The sequence below is a fragment of the Peromyscus eremicus genome, chromosome 4, assembly GCF_949786415.1.
Source record: "Peromyscus eremicus chromosome 4, PerEre_H2_v1, whole genome shotgun sequence".
Lineage (NCBI taxonomy): Eukaryota > Metazoa > Chordata > Mammalia > Rodentia > Cricetidae > Peromyscus > Peromyscus eremicus.
Window position 1 is genome coordinate 47,687,936 of NC_081419.1, and position 23,557 is coordinate 47,711,492.

At 41.9% G+C, this 23,557-nt stretch overlaps 1 protein-coding gene across 1 annotated transcript in view; it reads right to left on the reverse strand.

Moving 5' to 3' along the window:
• Nucleotides 1–23,557, reverse strand: part of Lrp2 (LDL receptor related protein 2) — a 148,792-nt gene that overhangs the window by 55,804 nt on the left and 69,431 nt on the right. The window contains exons 21-38 of the mRNA XM_059260620.1: nucleotides 23,197–23,478; nucleotides 21,790–22,032; nucleotides 20,683–20,802; nucleotides 20,481–20,597; nucleotides 18,958–19,335; nucleotides 17,672–17,920; nucleotides 16,392–16,603; nucleotides 15,463–15,647; nucleotides 14,798–15,026; nucleotides 13,962–14,139; nucleotides 12,722–12,850; nucleotides 10,634–10,800; nucleotides 9,983–10,126; nucleotides 7,221–7,330; nucleotides 6,607–6,784; nucleotides 5,394–5,607; nucleotides 4,341–4,580; nucleotides 2,641–2,829 (exon numbers count right to left, since the gene is read on the reverse strand). Of these exons, the coding sequence (XP_059116603.1) occupies nucleotides 2,641–2,829; nucleotides 4,341–4,580; nucleotides 5,394–5,607; nucleotides 6,607–6,784; nucleotides 7,221–7,330; nucleotides 9,983–10,126; nucleotides 10,634–10,800; nucleotides 12,722–12,850; nucleotides 13,962–14,139; nucleotides 14,798–15,026; nucleotides 15,463–15,647; nucleotides 16,392–16,603; nucleotides 17,672–17,920; nucleotides 18,958–19,335; nucleotides 20,481–20,597; nucleotides 20,683–20,802; nucleotides 21,790–22,032; nucleotides 23,197–23,478 (3,564 nt within the window). The remainder of the gene's footprint in view (nucleotides 1–2,640; nucleotides 2,830–4,340; nucleotides 4,581–5,393; nucleotides 5,608–6,606; nucleotides 6,785–7,220; nucleotides 7,331–9,982; nucleotides 10,127–10,633; nucleotides 10,801–12,721; nucleotides 12,851–13,961; nucleotides 14,140–14,797; nucleotides 15,027–15,462; nucleotides 15,648–16,391; nucleotides 16,604–17,671; nucleotides 17,921–18,957; nucleotides 19,336–20,480; nucleotides 20,598–20,682; nucleotides 20,803–21,789; nucleotides 22,033–23,196; nucleotides 23,479–23,557) is intronic.

A 23,557-nucleotide genomic window follows, 5' to 3' on the forward strand; every position in this document is an offset into this window, starting at 1 on the left:
GCGTTGTAGCACCACAGCTCACTTCCTACTAAAAGGTATATATTTTTCTTCTTCTACTTAAAGTATGAATCTTTAACATTCATATCAAAGACTCTAAATATACTTTATCATGGTATAAAAGAAGCAGAGGAGGACAGCCACAAGCACCTCAGATTGCTACCCATGTTCTCCAATCTCTTTCCAGGCAAGATTAATGTGTAGTCTTTAATAAGTCTTCCTAACTAGTGTAGACGTTTTTATCCAGTGGCTTTCTAAAAGCCATCAAATCCAAAATCCACTCCATGTGAAGTACTATAAAATGAATGGAGTATAATGAGTAGAGCATGTTAGATCCTAAATTACTGATTCCACGTAAAATCAGCTATTGGACTATTTTTTACTATGAACATATTGTTTCCCAATCTGCCTCAAAATATATAAAGAGAAATTAGTACAATGTGAAATATGTAGCTGATGTTTTGTTTTGTTTTGTTTTTTGCGTTATACCTCTATTTGAGATGGGGTGCTGGTGATGATGCTGGGTACTCATCTCCTTTAAATACAGGGTTGTCAAATAGTGCAAGATAGTATTTTAGGCTTTGTAGGGTATACAGTTTGGTTGTTTATTTGTTCGTTTGTTGAAATGGGGCCTCCTGTATCTCAACCTTGCATTGAGCTCTATGTATCTATGTAACTGGGAATGCCTTCAACTCTTGATATTCCTGCCTTCTCTCGCAAGTACTAAGATTACAGAGATAGGCCAACACACCCAGCCAAAATATATGGTTTCTCTCATAAGCATTCAACTCTGCCATTGGACGATGACAGCAGCATTTAGCAACACCAAATGAATGGACATAAGCTTGTCACAGTAAAACTGTACAAAAGCAGAAAATGGCTACATTTGTCCCACTGGCCATGCTGTGCTGACCCTATTCAGCCCTACCATAAGAAACAGTATACTTTACAGGGATAGAAATTAGGAATCCAGTAAAAGCTTACCTAACTAAGCTACTATATTACAATGCAAGTTTATATTTAAGCCATATCCAGATCAATAATATATAATGGTATCCACTTTTATTGAAAATGAATTCCCCAAATTTGTAATAATCGTGAGTTAATGTAATACTGAGTTGGGCACATAAATTACTAAGAGAAACACATTAACAAAGAAGCAATTAAAAACCTGCAACTCCTTTCACCAGCTACAGGACTCGGGAAATCCGATCCTGCACCTCAATGGGCAGCACTGTAGAGCTGACCCTGTTTTGGGGGGCTGGGGGCCGGGGAGGCGCAGGTGATCCAGCCCTCAGGGTGTGAAACAAGAACGCTGACCCCACCCCTCACCAAATGCCGCACTCAAGAGTAGACCCCGCACCTCGCCCGGGTAAAACAGTAGAGCTGGCACTGGTGGTGGGGATGCGGGTGAGCAGAAGACTTGGTCCTGCTCCTTGTTGCCTGCTGGACTGAGTACTAGAGAGCTCACCCTAGTGGTGAAGATGAGGAAGAGCTGGCAGACTGACCAACCCAGGTACCACCCAGGCTATGAGTTGGCCCACCCCAGCATCCACCTCATCTATGAACTGCTGGAGCATGTGAAGTGGCCAGACCTGCAGATCCAAAGCTGCAGGGTCTCCAAGACACAGGGCAACAGCAGGATATCCAAGAGGGGATCCAGTGAGGGTCCAGTATCAACAGTGCAGCAGAAGTCAGAGGCCTTGAACCAGACCAATGAACACTTGCAAGTAAAGCTATGTGGACTAAATGGTTTACTGTGTGACTCACTGTGTCCCACTGCAGCTTCCACAACAAGATTTTTTGTTTGTTTGGTTGGTTGGTTTGGTTTTTCGAGACAGGGTTTCTCTGTGTAACTTTGGCTGTCCTGGAACTTGCTTTGTACACCAGGCTGGCCTCGAACTCAGAGATCCACCTGCCTCTGCTTCCCAAGTGCTGGGATTAAAGGCGTGCTCCACCACCTCCCGGCTCCATGTTAAGATTTTTGTTTGTTGTTTGTTTGCTTGCTTGCTTGTTTGTTTTTAATTTGTTTTTCTTTTAAATCTTATTTTATTTTATTTTGGGGGGAAGGTTGTAAGGGCAGAGGGCAAATACAAAGGGCCAGGGATATGAATGGGACCAGGATGCATAATGTGACATCCACAAAGAATCAATAAAATTTTTTAAAAAGAATATAGAATATGGGAGCAAGAATGTGCACACAATTACAGTTAATGACCAAAGAGGCCATGAATTTGAAGGAGAGGTATATGAGAGTGTTAGGAGGTAGCAGGGGAAGGGAGAAATTATGTAATCATATTACAATATCAAAAATAAACAGAATACAAAAATTAAAAAATAATCTGCAACTGAAATTGCTTGGCTTTAAAGTAAGTGAATGCCTTTCCTCTTCATGATTTCAGATCATTCTCATCTAGAAATTTCCTGTCAACCTTAGGACAAACACTACTGTCCCATAATGTAATATTTTCCTGCTTAATTGCATAAAAATAGAAGAAAATGAAATGATTCATCCATAATTAATCTGCCAACTAGAGCACCTCCTCTTTCATTTAGTGAGTGCACAGCCTAGTCTTAAATGAGCTCATACAGCATCTAGAAAAACCATTTCCCACACAGCGATGAAAACCACAGATAACATACCTGCTACCCAATCCACGGCAATACCCCGGATTCCATTTGCTCCTATGCCGTAGGTAACGATGTCACTAAAAGTAGACCCATCAGGTTTGATTCTACGGATTCCGTTAGAGGATCTCACAGAGCTGCTAAAATCACACCAGTAAATAAAGCCGGAGGCCACATCCACATCCACGTGCAGAGCATTTCGTCCTAGAACATTTAAGGTGTATCAACCAACTGAACTGGCACTTTTAAAATCCCCTCTCCACCCTTTCATTAGCATTCGTTAATTATACAAACTGATGTGTTTCATTATAACATTTCATCCTCTATTATCACACCCTGTCCTCCATTACTGCACCCCTTTCTAGATCTCATTCTACTATCATGTATTTCACTTCTTCTTTGTTATTATGTGTTTACATACATGTAAACTACAAGGTGCTGAGCCTGCTGAGTGTTCCTCATAGGTACTGACAACCGATTGGATAACCAATTACGGGGTGGGGGTGGGGGGGTCATCCCGGCTCAAGATTGATTCTCCATTGTCCACACTGTCATGCCAGCTGCTGCTGTCATTGTCTTGACAAGGCTACTGAAGTGTTGAGATTTCATGGGTGCAGCTTCCCTATCCTACCTGGAATGCACAACACCCCAGACTGTCCTGTTCCTAGAGCGCCACCCTCATCTGTCTGCTCTTCCTCTGAAATCCAACACCCACTATGAGATCAGACTGTTTACCAGCGGCATATATAGAACCCAGATCTTACTTCCTAAGTGACATTTCCCGAAACAGGAGTTCTGACTCCTAGGAATAAATGGCTGGAAAATCTTTTATATCATGAAGCACTCATGGAATCATGCAAAGAGACAGAGCATTGAAAAGAGCTCTAATGGTCAAAACAGGTCAACTGGGTCAAATAACTGATTATGTACCACCTACCAAATTTAAAAAATTTTCCTGGCAAACTAGGGCCAGGAAAATAACTATGTGAGTATAAGGACCCCCAGATCCCATGGAAATGCCAAAGTGGGTATAAAGGACTGTCTGTAATTCCAGCCCTCAGAGGGTGAAGGCAGGGTGCTAGAAAACTCTTCATGTTCTCACAAACTGCCACACATTTTGACTTATCCAAGAGACAAGTTTTTGTGTACATATTCACAAATAAGTCAGGCATAGTGGGTACAAGCCTTTAACCCCAGCACTCAGGAGGCAGAAACAGGTGAATCTCTGTGAGTCTAAGGCTAGCCTGGTCTGTATAGTGGGTTTCAGGTCAACCAGGACTACATAGTAAGACTTAGCCTCCAAAAAAAGAATGAAAGAAAAATACACAAAAATATGATTATTGGGGACTAGTGCTGAGTTCCCTTATACCACTTCATCAAATATGTACTAATAAATTTGTGGATTCCTTTATTATTATGTTAAATAATGGGATACCTTCAGCCTACACCTCATTAGCAGGAATACAGAACATTTTTCACCCATTCTGCAATACTTCATGAAAATCCATGCTATACTTTATAGCCCTCTAATATGGTTCTATTAGATACGCCGATTCACCAGCCACAACCCAGAATTCTAAGTGAGCAAACTCCTGGCACAGAACTTGGCTCAGCTCTGAGTCTGACAGCCCTCCCGCAGATGCTGAGGAACTGAACTTTATAATCCACCGGAGCTGGCACCAGCCAGAAGCAAACTTGGTTAGGAGTGCCCATACCTTGGCCAGCCACTGGCACCATGGCCTCTGAGTGATCAGATAACTCCAGGCTAAAGCCTCTAATTGCAGACAGCTTGGAAACAACAATGAAAGAGTTGTATGGAGAGCAGGAATGCCTGTCAGGGTTGAGCTTAAACCCACTAGCACAGGCGCAGGAGGACATTCCACCGGGTTTGGGCAGGCAGATCTGCTGGCAAACATTTGGATTGTTGCTGCAGCCATTGGAAGAGTCAGCAGCATCTAAAAGAATTCAAAATCAGTCTGTAACCTTATGTACTTGGCAGTCCCGGCACATTTTTTAATGAGTCAACCAAATATTATAAAAATAATAAACGCATAATAATAACTAGATTAGCAGATTAAAATCAATACTGAAAGACAGGAATGTGTTTGAAGATCCAAAAAATACTGGAAGGAAGCAATGCATAGCAGTTAGAAAATGGAAAGTGTGTCTTGCTTCACTTCCTGCCCTAAGAAGCATGCAAGGGTTAATTTAAAGATGGCACAAATCGATAGACTAGCTTTTTCCCTCCTTCCCTTTCAACCTGAGACAAGGATATTTCAAAGACTTTTTAAATCACATGCAATAAAACCAAATAACATATAGGAGACAGAATACTTGATACTCTTCGGTTAAAGTTAATTTGTTGGTGGGTTGGGGTATTCTTGTTAAGACTAAAAATTCTGTCCCAAAATTCATCTTAAGCATAAAGCAGTAAACAAAACAGGGAAAGTGCCCTTCATAGAGGTTCTATTAGAAGAGAAACATGGACAATAAAAAGAAGGTGATGTGCTGATGAATGCTACAAAATACAAGTCAGACTTAAAACTTAGGAGGAAAGAAGGGGAATAAATTTACTCTGAAGCTGAACCTGGCCTATGACAAATTAGTCACTGACACTGAACTGTCAAGTAGTTTTGCATACATGTGTGCACCAGGGGCTTCTGGGTGTGAGTGAGATGTGTGCATGTGCCAAGCACTACATATGGACAGGGTGTGAGTGTACAAACGTGTGCATGTGCATCACACATCCATGAATGACAAGTACTCACTGCGTCGGTGATAAACCCGAAGGCCCCTCAAGTTCTGGACATTGTCTCTCAAGACGACTTTGTTGTTCCCGGAGGACTTGTCAACTCTTTCAATGACCTCATACTGTTCATCAGAGTAATAAAGGAAGGAGCCATGGACCGCAAGACCCCACGGGTGGGCCAGGTGGTGCACCAGGATCATCCGCTCTGTACCATCCACATTTCCTCTTTCAATCTAAAGGATTAGAATTCTCATTATTTCACTGATTCCTACTGAATGAAATAAGAGAGCATGTTCACATTAACAGACTCTTGTATTTGTGTGGCACTCTATCCTTTCTACAGATTTCTCAAAACTGTTACGGAATTGGTCCATCACAGGTATGCTAAACAGGCAAACATCCTTATCTTTAAGAGATAGTTAGAGCACTCATAGCATGCTTAAGAATGCATAGAAATGTCTGAGCATGCACCACCATGCAGTATTTGACAGACATTGGCTGTAACATCTATCCGGATAAGGAAACATCTCCCCCAGAACTACAGGCCAGTCCTGGAGCCAAGCATGGTGCTATGGTGTGGATAAATGGCTTTAGTCCATGGAGAAAGAATCAAGTAGACCACTTCTGGGGAGCATGGAGGGTGTAACTGGTTTAACTTGGGTTCAAGAGCCTGTCTCCTTGTGCTTTCTTTTGCACCAGCAGCCCAGCTGGGAGCTGCTGACAGAGACGGTGAGATCTGGGTTACCCACTACCTCACAGACAAGGGAATCCAGAAGGTTATATGCCAGAAATTTCATGTGTGTACTGGCCATGTCTTTAGCTGCTGAGCTGAGATGCTTGTTTGTTCTCTAGCACGTGTGTGTGTGTGTGTGTGTGTGTGTGTGTGTGTGTGTCTACTCTGCAATGGGAGAACCTAAAGTCTTTTCAAAGAAAAGCCTGACAAAACATTAAATCCATGTCTCAGAAAGGACAAGTAAGAAATGACAAGTGGTGACTACTTATCCTTAATGAAACCAAAGGTTTATAGGAAAAAATAAAAACCATCATTCTGGAGAGAATGTTGCACATACTGTGAAAAAATAAAAATAAAAATGGACTACAAAACTAAAGTAAGGAGAGCGTTGTCGAGAGGAAGGCCAATATTAGACCTGACTCAAGTTGTCAAGTAAGCCAACACGTTCGGAGTCACACAATAGTGTGAACCGGTAGTCAAAACTTGAAGCCGCTCATACCACGCCTCTGCTGGTGACCGCCCAGTAGAGCTTCTGCTCCTGGATGTCCAGGGTGACAACCTCCAGGTGTTCCAGGTTCCCAGTGAAGAGAATCTTTAAAGATGATCCATCCATGTCAGCACTTGCGATCTTGGCAGGCACCCCACTGTTCGTCCCCTGGTCTGACCAATACAGTTTTCTACAACCATGAAAAGCATGAGGATTTCATGAAACAGAAAACACACAAGGGCAATACAACATAGGAGCATTTAACCAGTGTCCCGTCAGTGTCTCTAGAGTTCTACACGCCATTTTGAATAGCACCGAAGACTTAAAATAGTACTGAAGACAGGATGGTAGAATTTTCCATCTACTCAATCTCCAAGGTCTGTTAGGTCAGAATGTGTTGCACAGGCTTGCATGATGTTTAATTCTTAAAATTCCTGCATATGGAGCATTAAGTATATCCTTCACATTCAACACAATTCAAAAGCTCTTTCTTACTTGGATCTACATTGTTCAAATGTCACATATTCTACAGTTTGAAATGCCAGCAGGGCACTTCCTCAGATCAGGGCATTGATAAAGACGGTGAGGACAGGAACACCCGTGCCACTTGGTATCTTATCACTCACCCACGAACAGGATCAACAGTTATGCCAACTGGGAGGCCAACGCCAAGAGAGGTGCCGTCGTTGGTGATCAGTGTTTTTCCATACCTCGTCTCTCCCTGGAGTGTTATCACCTACATTCCAAGAGCATGTATTAGAACTGACTTTCTTTCCCGCAAACAAAGACAGAGGGGATGCAAAACCAAAGCTAAAGCATGGCCAAAGATGGCGTGAGACACCCATAATCTTTAATTGTGTTTCCCTCCATTTCAACTTCCTCTTTCCTCTCTGGGGCTGGGAGGAATAATCTCAGAAGAAATGAGGGCTGGAGAGATAGATGAGTGGCTGCTCTTCCAAAGTACCCAGCACCCACATTTTGGCTCACAAGTTCCTGTAATTCTAGTTCCAAGGGATCTGACATCTTCTTAAGGCCTCCAGGGATACTACTTCAGTGCGCTGCACTAACATATACACAGACGAAACACTTCCCAATTGATGAATAAATCACTGCCTGTTGCTATACATTTAAGGTTTGTCTGGAAAACTGCTATTACATGCAACTAGATATAAATAATCTGTGTTTACCTATAAATAGTCTGTGTTTACCTCTCTTACACACACACACACACACACACACACACACACACACACACACACAACCTTTTCCCCTCATTCTGCGCCCTGTCTGGCATTTCTAATTCCTGCTTGAATTACAATAATTTTTCTCATTTCAAGTCACCTTTTTCTATTACAATCTCCTAGGGCCTCCTTAATGACTTCTAGTCTACCTTAAATTCTCTCACACAGCCACCTGTAGGCTTCATTTTTAAGCAACACATCTTTTCCAGGAATAGGCACACAGCTACCTCTAGTGGAAGCAAGTTCTTCAACAGCATCTCCTATTTTCAAGACGGAATGAAGTGTGATGCTGGAACAATACAGCTAAGCCAACATTACACCTACGTTCCTTGTACTCATCAGGAAGAACTTTACATTTCTATCTCCTAAAAGATTAACCAATGCAAACCAGTGGATGACTCATCTCCCATTTTGAATACAGTGATAATTTGCAACTCAGGACCATGAAACATTTTTACTTAATGAGTATGAGCTTTAGTGAGGCCAAGTCATTTGTCCAAGAACAAGCAGTTCATGATTGGAGGGTTAACATTCATAATACATACGTATTTAGTTTTAATTTTTGTTCGGTTTTTATCACAGGGTTTTTTTTTATCCTCCTGCCTTTTCTATACTTCATTGTTTTTTTAGAGATGGGCGTTGGTCATCTTTCAAGGCTCGGTTCAAATGACCACTAACAAGTCTCTTCTGCCCCTCCCAGTAGCTCACATGGCACTTTACATTTTCTGCTCTTACCACACAGGAGTGAAATTATTGGTTTGTGTGTAAGCTACTTAGAAGGAAAAATAATCTTTGATCATCTTTGAATACACAGGATCAAACAGGACCCATAGAAAACATTTACCAATATCTGTTGAATGAATGCTAAAGTAAAGTAGACACAAGCCAGACTGAATTGGATTCCCTCCACCGTATCATACTGCACTGGAGGCCAATTCCAAACTAGAATTTCTGCAGCTCAAGTGACTATGTTGATTGACACACAAATATGCACGCTCAGGGGCCCCAACAGGCTGTTCATTTCACCTGTTGCTTCTGGAGCCCTCCTCAATACCTTTGGAAATGTTAAAGCAGTCAGCCAAGGCATTTGTCACCACTTTTTTCTGAGGGCCTCAGGATTGGGCTTGGGATTCTCAGCAGCACATCACATTTTGATGAGCTTGAGATTATGAAAAGGACCTTCTGCCATTGTCAAGTGGGATTTAGAGAGTCTGTAATTCTGCACTTATTCCTAACATTAAAGCCAGCCATTTCTGGACTACAGATGGGCCTGCAGGATCCTTTCACATCTATTCGCTTTGATTGGCATTTGTGCATACTGCGAATTTCTCACTCATTGTGACTCACTAGCCCTCAGGTCATTGTGCACCAGTAAACTATGAAGTGCTGTTCCACTGTGGACTCTACCAAGCTGCCAACACGACTCTCACCAAAGAACAATCAACTAACCAGCTGTGTGTCAACTACAAGATCTATTGACTACCTCTCTCTTAAGACCCCTCTCTCTCCTAAAGCATTCAAAATTAGCATGAATTAATACACCTTGTCCTTGTCCCAGAGCGGAGAAAACTGATATTGGTGCCATAGACTTACTTCATGTAATTTCAAGCCTACTCTGCATCTTGAATGTCTTCTGGGAACTGAGATATAAAGAGTACTTATCTCACAGAGGAGAGAAATTAGAATCAAGTTTCTATTGTGTCTTTCACTGTTAGAAAAATTGGAGCCAGAGTACAGAGGTAGCAATAAGCTTGGCTGATAACTGATAAAGCATTTCTTCTATGATTTTAATTAGCTTTCTCAGTATGTTGTAAATTAACTGATATCCTTTATGGGGACACAGTAGAATTGATAATTTGTAGGAAACAGAATAGAGTAATAGAATGGTCTATTAATTTATTTTTATAAGGTGGTTTTTATTTCCCTTGGATTTGCTGGCATATTTTGTAGCAGTTTTTGTAAATGTTTTTGGTTTTTCAGTCAGGGCTTGAGACAAGATCTCACTCTATAGCCCAAGCTGGCCTTGAAGTCATGCCCAAGCCTCCCCAGTACTAGAATTAAAGGACTGAGCCACTGTGCCTGAGAATATATTCCACATGAATCTGAAAGCAACGTTTGTACCTACATTATAATGGAAGCAGCATTACCTCAATGGACCGACTTGCGGAAGTGGTATAATAAATGTTTCTTGATATCCAGTCTAAGGCCAGGCCAAAAGAGAAGCCCAGCCCAGATAGAGGAGCAAACACGGTCCTGTTGCTACCATCAGTCTTCACTCTATGCATTTGACCCTGGAAAGAAAGACAAGGGAGGTGAGCTGACCTGAGGCAGGGCACAGACCTGTGCAGAAGTCCTCCTCTCCTGACTACAGCTGCTGCCAGCTGCCAGTTTTCTTTGTGTCCCTCAATTGTTGAAAACAGTAAGCCAAGTTGAGTACCCGACCTTTCAGGAAAGGAAAAGCTCACCGTACAGTCTTAAAAATAAAAAATTAAAAGCACATTCTAAAGTGTCTCGGAAGTCAGCGAGACAGACAACATCAATCACAGAGCTCTCTTTGGCCTTTCTTTCTCCTGGCTCTTTCCCCATTCTGGCAGATTGCTTCCACGAAGGGTGGAAAAAAAAAAAAAGAAGAAGAAACTAAAGAGTCTCAAACAAAAGGGTGCTGGAGAAACATTTGCCCCAGAAGCAAAGATTCTGACCCAAGGCCCCCAGGACCACCATCAAACGCCTTCCTGGAATCCCTGAGGAAACGTTTATTTAAATAATGACCATATACATTGGATGTATCCAAAACTTACCGGGTTCTCAACCCAATAGATAAATTGCTCTGAGTCATCAAACTCAACATCAAAACCATTCTGTATCCCTGCTATGGGAACCATAGCGTCGTTGCTCTTCACCTCAGGGTCAAGGGAGATTCCAAAAATTATATTGTTTCTTACAGACATCAAGAAAGGTTGATCACCTGTAAAAAACAGCAGTTTTGTGGAACCACAAGCATGGCAGCAGTAACCACAACACAGAACAGCTGTGTCCTGAGTAACCATAGGCCGCCCACAGGGGCCCTCCCACTCCACACATGACACGGCCTGGATACTCCCCAGTACATAGTCCTCCTCATCATCTCGGTACTCACACTGACAATCTATCAGGATTTGACTCAGAAAGTTTTTCTCTCTCTCCCCATAGACAACCTTAACAATATGCAGGGAAAGTGGAGAGGTGAAAAATAACTTGGTGAATAGTAACTTGTCTCATGCCTATCAGATATCATGTGGTTAAGATGTGCCTTCCTTATTAGACTCTAATTCGCAAAGTAGCACAATTACTGTTGTGTTTAATTTTCTCACTATTGTGTATCTAGAACATGACCGAAAGCCTGGAATAAAAGAACTGCCCAAATAAATAGCTGTAGTTAGTTTACTGATGCTCACTTGGTTTGGTTTTCACTTGTGCAATAAATATTGAGATTAAACCCAGGGCCCCACACAGGCGAGCATCACCCCTCCCACCCCACCCCTGAGTGCCGACTCCAGCCCGTCTTCCACACACTTTAAACTTGTTTTCTAGATCTGTGTATCATGTACAGTATGAGGGAGGCACCTGCCATGGCAGCTCAGGCTTAGGGAACACTACGGAAGGCAAATGTCACTAAGCCATTAGTGGCAGGGGAATGTGTGACTTTCTTAATGGGCATATTCTGGCAGTCAGGCTACACTTCATAAACCAACAGGGGATACTAGAGACCACTTCCAAAGCCATCCCATGGGAAAAACACAAGTGGAATTATTTGTGAAATGACAAGTGGTACTATATGGAGTCACCACCAGATAGTCCCCAATGAGCAGAAGACCATCTTTGTCTGGTGAAGGAATGCCTTGTATCTAAAATATCTATGCCCAGATTAATCTTTTCTGAAAGACTCAAGGACACACTAAATTAAACAGTGTCAACAAGGATTAGTAATGTAATTAAATCTCTGAGGAAAAAGTAGCAAAATACCAGTCCCTTTGTAAGTGTTGCCAATAATTAAAACCTCATGAAAGTATCACTCACTGCACAATGCCACATAACTGGATGGGGCTTTGATGTGAGGACCTCATCTGCAAACACTGTAACCTGTAAACACTATAAATGTCCTGAATCTATCATGTATTTTCTATTTGAAAACCCAGTTCCCCTACAGATTTGGACTTTTAATTAAGAAATACGTTATATCTAACCATCTAGTTTCAACCTATCTCTAGCAATTTGTATCAGTTTCAAAATATTATTCACTCCTCTACAGTGAGAAATTAAAAGACTCAGAGTAACTTTTTAAATTTCTGAGGATGATTTGAGAGTTATATGCATGTACACATTCTTGACGAAATCATTTCTCTTTCCCTTTGCATTCTCCAGAGCACTTGACATAATACTCCACATACCCTTCAATCAACCCACTAGGATAACTAAGATTAAATTGCTCAAATAGCCACTTGTAATATTTCTCACAGAGACAGCACTTATTTCTGAGGTATCAGATAATAATATTAACAATACTGGAGTCATAAGACCCAGGACAGATGACTCACTATTAACTATTTATCATGAGAATAAAGAAATGAAGCAGTGGGTCTGAAAATGTGTAACCTATATACACAAACATCAAAAATTTTAAATACAGAACTCCATTATCAGAATGTCAGGTGTAAGAAAATAATGAGGTTAAAGGTTGTTCAGCCACATGCACAGGTAACAGTAGCACCGTAGACAGATCCTGTATAACAACCAAGATGATCAACTGAGTCACCCCACAGGATACCCACTGAACAGTTAGAACTGGGTTGCAGGTTTCTACAACCTAGCACCAACTATGACAGGCTTGATCATCAGAGCACACTTACCTCTCACGCAGTTGACAGAATCGTCAGAGAGGTTCCATCCAGAAGGACAAGCACAAGAATAATGTCTGGGCTCCTGTGCGGAAAGCAGGCAAAGGTGACTGCAGGAAGCAAAGGCGCACGGATTCGGGGCTGTGGGAGGAAGAAGAGAATGCGTGCATGAATGGAAAATTGCCTGCGCTACAGTACACAGGGTGCTTGCAGTTACCTTTGTTAAGAGGCACAAGAGAAAATAATGGCTTTCACAGGTTAACTCAGTCTGTATAACGAGGTATAACCAGTCACTGAGCTATCTAGAACCCACAATATAAATATAAAGTCTCCTTGCCGGACCTGAAAACCTTGTGACCTTGATGTTTACCCAGCAAAGTCCAAGATCAGTTTTCCCACATCTTTGCAAGTGCTGGTTCTCACAGGATGTTTCTAGATCCTGCTTCTTCTACATATGGCATGCTACATAATGAATCTATTCTTTTCCTCACAAAACATATTAAGCATCGGCCAGGAAGGTCCCAAACACACTGATGTATGCAATTGAGAAAGGAAAGAGACCTATATTAATTCATGTTGTGGGTGGTATTTTCAGAATGTGAGAGAACTAGGCATGGTTATCTCAGGTAGGGCGGTTAAGAACAGCTTCTCCTAGAAAGTGACATTTGAGCAGAAAACCCTAAATGACACAAGGCAGTGATTCTGACAGAGACAGAGCAAAGAAGTACAAAAGCTCAAAGCTGAGAACTCGCCTGGTGTGCCACTAGACCATCATGTGGTCCAGTGTGGTGAATGTAAGCCACAGAGGAAACAGGGTCAGACTCAGTGTGAGACACCACTGGAGAGATTTAAGGAGAAGGGGATTATAGGAAGGTTAAGTGTTCTCCTTCCCAACAGAAAGATCACCACCAAGGCCAAATCTTACATCATCTGTCCACCCACACCCCATGCATGAAGGTGACATAAGAATACCCACAAGGAGATGGTATCATAATGAGTCCCAACAATTAGCAGCTGAACAAGGTCACAGAGGTAGTAGCTAATAGCTAAATAAAATGACATGGTGAGGATATGCTATTGTCACCTACTTTTCCAGCATTAAATAAAAGCCAGAACTATGCAAGGGCAAGGAAAAGCATGGAGTACTACTGCAGTCCGAGAAAAGAAAATGTATTGCCCATGCACTTAACATGTCCAGAAGAAGATATGACCATGCTATTCCCAGGCAGGCTGTTTAGGAATTTTCACTTACAAGATGGTTGCCTTGAAGGATGAACGGCAATAATCCCAAGAGGCTGCTGAAGGCTGTACATGACAACGGACTGGTTCCCCCCATGCCACTTGTTGGCCTGTACAACGCGCCGAGTCCCACGGTCAGTCCAGTACACAGTGTCTTCAAACAGAGTCAGCGCATGAGGATGGTGGAGAATCTGGAAGCAGAACTAGACTGTGAGACCTCACCCAGAAATGGAAAGGAGATTTTTAAAAAGACACCAGGAAATAGCGAATACAAGTGTCTACTCCAGGAATGTCACTATGTGCTTATTTTTAAAATTCTTTCAGGCCTATCTCTGTTACATTGTAGGCACATATTACCCAGCATCTATTACCCAATGGCTGGAAGGCTCCTCGTGGGACTTCTCAAATCAGGGGCACTAAACTGTGACAGCTCTTTGGTAAACTATATATTTTTTCTGCCTTGGCCAACTTGTAAAACTTAAACAGTATTCATTCAATTAAAAAAAAGTGTTTAAACACATAACAGACTCTGGTTTCATTGAGAAATATAAATCTAGTTTATTCATTCTTCCTAAACCCTGATTTTTAAAGATATATAAGCAAAAGACTAGCGTCCACAGAATGCTTACTTAAGTCACATTGTCTATTAATCTTTTCCTGTACATGGTACAATCTAACTGAGTAAGATAAAAATATTATCTTGTTAGGAACAGAAGGTGGTCTATACCTCACTATCGTTGCTCCCTGGTCTGGTTTTCTTTTGTTTATTCTCATTGTGCATATTTGTTCTCAATTCTCTTGATAAGTATTTCTACTGTGGTATAAATTTGAACGTTACTGCAAACTTACCAAATCACTAGCAATGACCTGCCTTCGATCGTGCCCATCATAATCACAAAATTCAATGTAGTCAAAGTAGGCATCCATGAAGTAGATGAGCCGGTTGGGGTAGTCAATACTTAAGCCACAGGGCCAGTAGATCTTTTCCTGGACAATGACTGTACGCATGGTGCCGTCCATGCTGGCTCGCTCAATTCGAGGGTGACGGCCCCAGTCAGACCAGAACATTAGATGGTTACTGTGAAAGAAAGGAAAGATTACAACCACATGCCCTCTAGGTATTTTTATAATGTGCATACAACAAAACATAATGACATGGAAATGCCATGATGCCACCAATTCACAAACAGTCCTTTTCTGTTTATCCCCCTACAGTTTTAAGTGTAGTGAATTGCTTTCTCCATCTTCAGAGATTCATTATAAACTTCTCTGATATGTAATAACTCATCCTATAGAAAACACTCTAACACAGAATCTACATAAAATAGAGAATTTCTTCCTGCCTCTTTCTTCCATCAAGGCAATGTCTCTTTCTCATTCATACAACTCTAGAAAATAACATGAACTTCAAGCAGAAACAGCCAGTTTGTGGTATCAAAATCACAGCTAAGTGGCCCATCTACAGGACATTACTGCATGTCTTAATTGCATGGCTACTAAGATGTCTTCCTTACCCCATTCTGGGATCTAATGCGAGTCCCCTAGGGTTGGAGACATTTTTGCTAATCAGTACTGTCCTGTGGCTTCCATCAATTTTAGAAACTTCAATTGTTTCCAGAGCATAGTCCGTCCAGTAAAGATTGCGACCTATCCAATCTACTGCAACCGTTTCCGTCACAGAGAGACCACTTTCATGTATCTACAGACAAAAGAATAAAGGGTGAATATTAGCCTAAATGGAGACAAACACAGAAACTATATGAAAGTCTAGAATAAGGAATCTAGCATGTTGGGATTAGAGCAATTTGTCTCCCATTGTAGCTAACCAGTAAGCTAACTGTAGCGTTTTCAGGGTTAATTACAAGGCATTCATAGCCTTAAATAATGCAAGATACTTGTATTAGTGGGAGGTTTCATTTTGATTTTCAAAGCTTCTGCACTCGCTAAGAGCTCTATCAATGTGTGCACACACGGTGTTCACTAAAGAAATTGTGACTGTCAGGAATCAAGAAACAAACTCAGATGGTTCAGGAACGGAGAGGACAAGCTGCTCTTGCAGAAGACTCCACTGGCAACCACACACGTGACATAAATTCAGACACATCAAACGAAAAGATTAATCAAACAAACTGAGGGAGGGGGGGTTGCAAAGTTTTCACAGCTCAGCGAAGCAGCCTCTGTACTCTTGTACTCTTGCACTTCACTCTCTTTCACAAAGATCTACACACACACACACACACACACACACACACACACACACACACACACACGGCACAGAACTCAGAATCAGAGAGAGACCAGGAGAGCAGACCCACAGCGTTGAAGTCAGTTAGGACTATCCAGACCTCTTGAACACGGTGTGCGGCCCAGGATAAGGGAGGCTAGGACCTTCTCTTGGTGAGGAACAGTAGATATCATAGAAGGGCTATAGAAGAGCACTTACTACTCTCGGGTCTGTTCCATTTTGAAAGACACTCCAGGTTTTGCCTTGTTGTAAGTCAGACCAAAGGACACGACCGGTGACTGAATCAAAATCAAGGGCGACCACGAAAGAGACATCCTGGACCAGTGAATAGATGTTGTGCGTGTGGGCAGTGATATTGTCCGCAATGATTTTGTCACGACTTGCTACAACTAACAACAGATTTTCGGATGCTGTGGAGGAAAGAGAAAAAAGAAACTGTCAAGGAACTGAAAGGAAAATACAATTAAAGGGTCTCTTCAACTTCCAATGGTTGATACTAAACTAGAGAAATGGGGGAGTAAGAGAAAAGAATTTATCACTTCATTCCTAACCTCTTAGTTGTCTGCAGCCATCCTAGACACCCCTGATATCTTATCAGAAGCCAAGCTGGATCAGGGGACCTTAATTGTTTATTGATATTCAATAGTATGTAAAACAGTTGCGTTCTGAAATGGCTTGGCTTTGCAGTGGGCATCTGAGTATCAGGCTGGAGTGAGCTGTACTCACAGTCATTCTTGGGCTGTTTTTGTTGTTGTCCTTGGCTGTCTACCTCAGCTTGATGATAGGCTTGATTCATGTAGTTGTAACATGAGATTTCCACCTGTAGACTAATATTCCTTCACCCCTTGTCTTTTTAGTAATGCATCACACCACATTTAGGTTGGCCTATGACTACTCAAATAGGATAGATCTCTGCCTCCACTGAAGCCGCAGTAACCAAGTGACTGAGTTCTGATCTATGACAACGATGTATCTACATCCGTAAAAGGAAGGTTGTTTTCCTAGCCTGCTTTCGAAGGAAAAGACTTATTGAATCTTGGATGGAAACTTCATGCTACTAAGAATCTGTTCCTTGGACCACTCTCATCCAGGCTTCTCGAAAGAAAGGTTCCCATTTTTACATTGGAATTTTTGAAGCAGAGCCTCTTGTAGTTCAGGTTCGCCTTGAACTCACTATGAAGCCCAGGCTGACCTGATTCTAACTCCCGAGTGCTGAAATAGCAGACATATGCCACTGGGCCCTACAATAAAAGAATTTTTAAACCCTCCTCTGTTGAATCAACTTGAAAGCAGCTGGATCAATATTCCAATATCTAGAATATTCACTTTCATATAGGTCAAAAGACATTATTAAATAAGCTGTCAGGAGACTAGGAGACTAGTCAGGCTGACCGCTGGTCATCCTTGCCAAATGCTTACCCTCTGAGAGAGGCTATTAGATTTCCTGGCGTTAGTTCACGTTTAAGCTGAATGATTACCTGTGACTTTGCAGCTCCGCCCATCGCTTTCCAGTGTATATTCTGGATCACAAGTGCACCGGAAGGAGCCTCTCATGTTGACACAGTGCTGGCTGCAAAAGCCTGGACTATCACATTCATTTATATCTTCACAGGTCTTAGTGTCGTTGGCAAGTTGGTATCCCGATGGACATGTGCATGTGGCTCCGAAGGGCCCTTGGATGCACTGATGAGTGCAACCACCATTAAAATGTGAGCAGCTGTCTTGATCTAATATAAAGAGAGTCACGGGGGGGGGGAAATCAGACACACTGTGATGTCGTCCTGCGCCAACTTTAATGAGAGTTAATTAAGAGCCACATTCTCTTAGATAATCTGTTTCGTTTCTTCTCTGAATTGCCTGAGGATATATTATCCATTGGAATTGGTCTCTACAACCACCCTCCAGTACTTAGTGCTGTGAGAGAACCTCGGTTAAATACAGCTGACTGAAACTAGCATTGATAAAGAGAAATCTAACTTGCTTCCTCCGGAATTCCCCGACCTAACTAGAAATGGAACAATAGGTCTTAAATGTTGCACAGAAAAAGCTGGAAGTGTTCAAATGGAGAGGACACGAATTTGCTAACACACCATCATTCCTTACTCTTAGGGCCAACACAGCAATGGCTAAACCTGCCCAAAGCCAGATCGTATGCCTTGATGAAAATACCCTCTATTTTCATGATAGGTAGAGTCATAACACAAGACATGCACTAGAAGGGGAAGGCACAGTAATTAGTACAACTTCAGCATACACACGAACATGTGAAACCGTGAGAGTTAAAATATTTCACAGTCATACCTTGCTGTAGGTCATCTGACAGTGAGCGTTAATTAAAGAGGAAAGAGAAGGAACAGTCATTAGGATCACATGCCAATCAGAGCATTTTAATCACAGCAAACACAACTCCCCAGATTTTGGTTGTTATATGACAAGTTTGGATTAAAATGAGAAAATCTTCAAGTTAGAAAAGTTCATGAACGCATTGCTAAGAGAGCTACATTTAATCTGACGATGTTATTGTCCTCATTTAGTCTCATTTTTCTAAACAATGACATAAAAAGAAAGGAAAACACAGATATAAAAGTGCAAAGGAGAAGTATTATGCAGTCATGATTTATTGGAATTTAATTATCTTTACTCCTACAGGAATATGAAGTCAGCGAGGAACTAAAATCCCTGTGGGGACTGTGACAGTGCTGGGTGACAGCAGACTGTTGCTCAGAAAGAATTTATGGCAGTGAAATGTGGTCAGGAAACTTACTGCAAAGTGGGGACTCATCGGTCCCATTCGGGCAATCAAAGTTGCCATCACACAGGACGCTCAGGCTGACACAGGAGCTGGAGCCCGGGCACTGCCACTGCCAAAAGGGACATTGAAAAGGCAGGGTGGGGCAGTCCTTCTCGTCACTCATGTCCCTGCAGTCATTGTCCCCGTCGCAGATCCACGATTTGTAGATGCAGTTTCCATTGTCACAGAGGAACTGAGATGGAGAGCAGGTCTTCGGAACACAGCCATTGTGTTCATCAGATCCGTCCATGCAATCTGAATGTCTGTCACACTCCCAGGTGCTGGGGATGCAGGTACCATCTCCTTGGCACTGAAACTCATCTGGGTGGCACATACCAGGAGGCCTGGTTGCTAGGGGGAACAAAGGCATGTGCATGATACAGTTGGGATTGGGATCCCTTTTGTCATATAGATTCAGAGGAAAGTACTCCGGACAAACTGTAGACTTAGAACCAATACTAAAGGCTAAAATGATATCAAATGTTTCCATACATTGTGGTACATAGAGCTATTTATGTGGGGGAGATTAGTGGATCCAATGGCAAACTATGCACAGGATACACTCTTGCATAAAAGTACAAGTCAGACCTACTTCTTGGACTTCTTTTCCTTCTGCCAATAAGTTTACATCCTTCCTTCTGATTCCCTGGGATTGTCTAACATGCCACTGTCCAAGCAAATGTTTGAAGTTTTGTTTTGTTTTGTTTTGTTTTGTTTTGTTTTGTTTTGTTTGAGACAGTGTTTTTCTGTGTAGCCTTGTCTGTCCTAGAATGATTGAAGATTTTTTTACAAATAAAATCCATTTCACATGAACAGTGGGCAGAAAAACAATCATGTTATAAATAGGTCCCTAATCTCTGCATATAAAAAGAACAGGTTCCATCAAACTTGTATGCAATCTTCTTTATCTACAGGGATAGAAGTTTGACTATGTCATTTCTAAGACTATCTGCCTGGCTTTAATTACATTGGACCCATTATAATCTCTTCCTGAATTTCTATGCCATGATTTGGCTTCCCAATTGAGATTTGAATGAAACTGCTTTCAGATGAGGCTGATTTACATAGTGGAAAAAGAGAACTATCACAAGTTATCCTCTGACTTCCATATGTGTGTGTGTGTGTGTGTGTGTGTGTATTGTGGCATGTGTATGCATACATGTGCGCCCACGTATGTGTATGCAAATATGCACAAGCACACAAACAAATGTAATTTTAAAAACCACATTGGTGGATGGATGTCCTTGGAATATAAAAAATAACTAAGGAATTAACTATTTGAAGTATTCATTTATGTAACATTGCCTACATAACTACAGCTCGTTATACGGTAATACTACCCATGTAATAGTATTGCATGTCAGTATCTCATGAACATTTTGTGCTTTACGTCTTCCCCCAGCTGGTATGAGTTTAAAAGGAAAACTATACAGTAATATCCAGTACTAAAATAAAGGATTCCTGTGTCTGAAATACACTGTGTATGTGGTACTTACGACAGCCAGCCTCGTCAGAATTGTCCTTACAATCATACACCCCATCACAGCGATATCTGCTATTAATGCAAGCGCTCCCATCAGCACATTTGAACTGAGAACTTGTACAGTTTAACACTAAAAAGGAAAGAGAGAAGTGTTTGACAGTAACTCCAAGATAAACTGAGCACACAGTAAGAAAAAAGTGAAGCCATCCACTTACCACAACCTGCCTCATCCGATCCATCGACACAGTCCTTGTCCCCATCACAGACGTACAACGGGCTGATACATCGGTGGTCAGGGCATCGAAACTGTGTGGGTTGGCACGGCCCTGAAGCTTCTAATGGCATACAAACACGAAGCCAAGTTCTGTTCAAGAACTTACCTCAGTTCTATGTGCTCAGATCAGCCACAACATCAAAGTCAGCACAGTAAGAGAACCCAAAATGAGGATTTGGAATGAGGAGACTCAAGGACAGAGACAATCTTGGAAAACAGAAGACACTGATCATGGACGCACCAGGGGTCTAGCCTGCCGCTGCATCTCCTGAGTCTATGACTCTACCAAGTCTGAGCAACACGGTCAGCCCACCACATGCCAAGCAGCAACAGCCATGCAGGCTGCCCCATGCACTCCACAAAGTGAAAGACACAGGTTTCTAGAATGCAATACTTAAAAGGGCCCAGCTCTTCCACGAGGAAAATGAATCTCCTAGTCCTGCAACCAATACAAGAATTTAGTTGGAGAACTCTACTCCAATGAGATTTAAAAAAAAATGTGGGGGTTGGGGACCGATGTCTTTATTTTGTATTAGATGAAGAAAAAAAAAATCAACCAGAGGTTTGGATGCTTACAAGGTACTGTATAAATTGTGTGAATTTTTTATTAAAGGCTTTAAAAATATGTATGTGTGATGTGTGTATGTATATATGCATGATCATATGCGTGTGTTAAAGAGCACACACATGCATGCGTGCATGTGCATATCTGTGTGTACTCATGCATGTGATATCCACTGAGTGTCATCCTTCTTTCTCCCCTTTATTTACTGAAGCGGTCTCTCTGGCCGCCCTCATAGCAGAGACTGCAGATATGCACCACCACATCCAGCTAAAGATGTTTGTTTGTTTCATTTTGTTTTGTTTTATAGTTTCTATCTGGATGTCTGACATAAGTGCTGTGCTTTGAGAGGCTCAGTACCTTCGGGAGAAGCATCCAACCTTTTTCAGACTACTGATACAGAGGAAGACAAGAAAAGAGTCTTCAGAGGAAAGAATTCAAATCATTCGAGGCTGAGCGACCCGCAGAGAGCAGCTCAAAACTCACCACAGTTCTTTTCATCTGATCCGTCAGAACAGTCATTGTCTGTGTCACAGAGCCAATCCCTTGGGATACACAGGTGATTGTCACAGGTGAAGGAGGTGGGTGGGCAAGTAGAAATTGTGCTGGCGGGGCAATTTTGCTCATCACTGCCGTCAATGCAGTCATTGTGTTTGTCACAGCGCCACTGGATGGGGATGCACTGTCCACCATGGACACAGGTGAAAGCCCAAGACGAGCAAGAATTATCTACAAACGGCCACAAAGGGGTCATGACAGCGTTCTCACCTTTCAATGCAGCGTTACACAAAGTAAGGAGAAATGTGAGAGCGGTTGAGGTTTGTGAAGTACCGAGCATAGCATATACACATCATCATGTATATACACACATATCCTCTCTTAATCATTAAAAGAACATTATGGTGTAGTTACAGTTATCTTAAATTAGACTTTCTCTAGTGGGTATAATCCTAGTCTCATGTTTACTTTCCTTCTATTTCAGGAAAATGTACAATGTTTCAAAGAACTCTTCTTTCTCTCTGAAAGCCCAGGGTATTACTGGCCTCATTTTAATAGATGTTTCCCATTTTTTTAATGGGATACTTGGGTGTTGTGGAATAATCTTTTTGTATAGCTAGGCAGGATTTCCAGGCACAGAGGATACTGGGAAGAATGGTGGAGAGTCGGAGAGAAGCAGAGGAAGCAGAAAACAGGATACGTATATGAGGTCAATGCCATGAGCCTCCGGTAAACACATAGATTAATAGAATTAATAGATTAATAGAAGATATAAAAACTAGCTAAAAACAAGCCTAAGCTATCAACCAATTAATAATAACTAATCATTATTAATTAATTCATAATTAATAATACATCTCCATGTCTGGGAGCTGGCTGGCAGGATGAAGACTCGCAACACTTTGGCCTTGAGCAATGCTAATTAGAACCGAAACATCATGGCCTACTGTAGAGATGGAGATCCATTCTTCTCCAATTCATTTCACACAGGACATAAGGTTTTCTGAGGCTACAGTTCCAAGTACCTATGATACTGTGATACTATTCTCTCCATTGCCAGAGATCAAACCCAGGGCCCTGTTCATGCTAAGAAATTTCACTGTGACTAAGCCCTATCCTCAGCCCTGATTTGACTTCCAAATTTGACTTATCAAAATGAACTAACTACACTGGTCCAAAGAGCTAACACCAAAAGGATTCTGTTCACAATAATCTAATCTACCTGTAACGTTACCTATGAATTGTGCTTAAGTTCCTATAGTCTTTGTGGTGCATGTTATGAATCTTATATTCTGAAAACACCCCATGCACATAGCCCATGCTTTTATTATTGCTTATATGACCACTCCTCTGTTCTATTCACCTCTCCCGAAATTCCGGCAGGCAGATACTTACTAAATGTACCACACTGATGTTCATCACTGTTATCATGACAGTCATCCACTCCATCACATCGGTAGAAACTGGGCACGCACTTTCCATTGTCACAGGCAAAAGAGTAGGAGCCACACTGCTGTGTGGGCGGCTCGTTGACTGGATCGCCCTCACATGTCATGTGATCATTCTGAAGCTTCATTCCATAGGGGCACCCACACAACCTCTGGAACTCGGGTGCTGGGTAGCACAAGTGGCTGCAGTCCCCATTGGGATGGGTGGGCTGGTTGCAGTAGTTAGACCCTGAAAATGAAAAACAAATAGATTAATTGGGCACAGGGTGGATCAGGGGGTAGAGACAGATTAAAAAAGAAACCATTCC